Source organism: Penaeus monodon, chromosome 20 (genome assembly GCF_015228065.2).
Source record: "Penaeus monodon isolate SGIC_2016 chromosome 20, NSTDA_Pmon_1, whole genome shotgun sequence".
In the NCBI taxonomy this organism is placed as follows: Eukaryota; Metazoa; Arthropoda; class Malacostraca; order Decapoda; family Penaeidae; genus Penaeus; species Penaeus monodon.
Genome location: NC_051405.1, coordinates 37,175,193 through 37,175,906, shown reverse-complemented (window position 1 = coordinate 37,175,906; position 714 = coordinate 37,175,193). Strand labels below are relative to the sequence as shown.

The 714-nt window shown below is 44.8% G+C and overlaps 1 protein-coding gene across 1 annotated transcript in view; it reads right to left on the bottom strand.

Annotated features, from left to right (window-relative positions):
* Positions 1–714, bottom strand: part of LOC119585789 (calmodulin-binding transcription activator 1-like) — a gene marked incomplete at its 5' end in the record, with an annotated part of 96,684 nt that overhangs the window by 56,112 nt on the left and 39,858 nt on the right. Inside the window, 1 exon segment of the mRNA XM_037934507.1 lies at positions 66–133. Within this exon segment, the coding sequence (XP_037790435.1) occupies positions 66–133 (68 nt within the window).

The window sequence follows — 714 nt, the reverse complement described above, 5'->3', positions numbered from 1 at the left end:
GTGAAAACGAAAGAGAGAAACCGTACTTACAAAACCAAAAAAATCAACCTCATAAATCAGCCTACCTGATTTTGACCTCTTTGGAGAGCCAATCACTGTGGCGGTCGAAGCTGATGAGAAGAGACGCGATCTCCTGCAAAAGACAAGAAAACAAAATGAAATATTTCACAAAAATATGAAAAAAAAATGGCACGTGATGGAAAAGTGGGGGGAGGAGGTGGAAATGGTGGATTGGTGGAGGCTAGGGAAGGGGGGAGGGGAGGTTTTGGGAATCAATGGGGCTTCTCGAACTTTCACATCACTCGTCAAAATATGTCCCGTTCAGCCGTGTGCAAACTCCCATTTTGTCGCAAATTTACGTGTATGCAGTGGAACGGGATCGAGCCAATCCACAAAAAGATCTTTGCTTTAAATTTTTCAATGGATTAAAAAAATGGAAACAGAAAACATACAGAAATCATAATAATAATAAAAAAATACGGGAGATAATAAGCGTCGAGTGCAATTTCCTAATAATACGGGAGAGGCGCATGAAGAGCCAATGGGAAGCCGGCGTCAGCCACGGCTCCACCAATCACGTGGCGGGATTCAAATGACGCGGCGGCCCGGAGCGAATCTGCCGCCATTACTCGCTGATGACATTCGTGAGTGTGGATTTCACAGCAGTTAGCTCGAAACCTTCTCTACCGTCTGTGTTATTAACCGGACCACTGC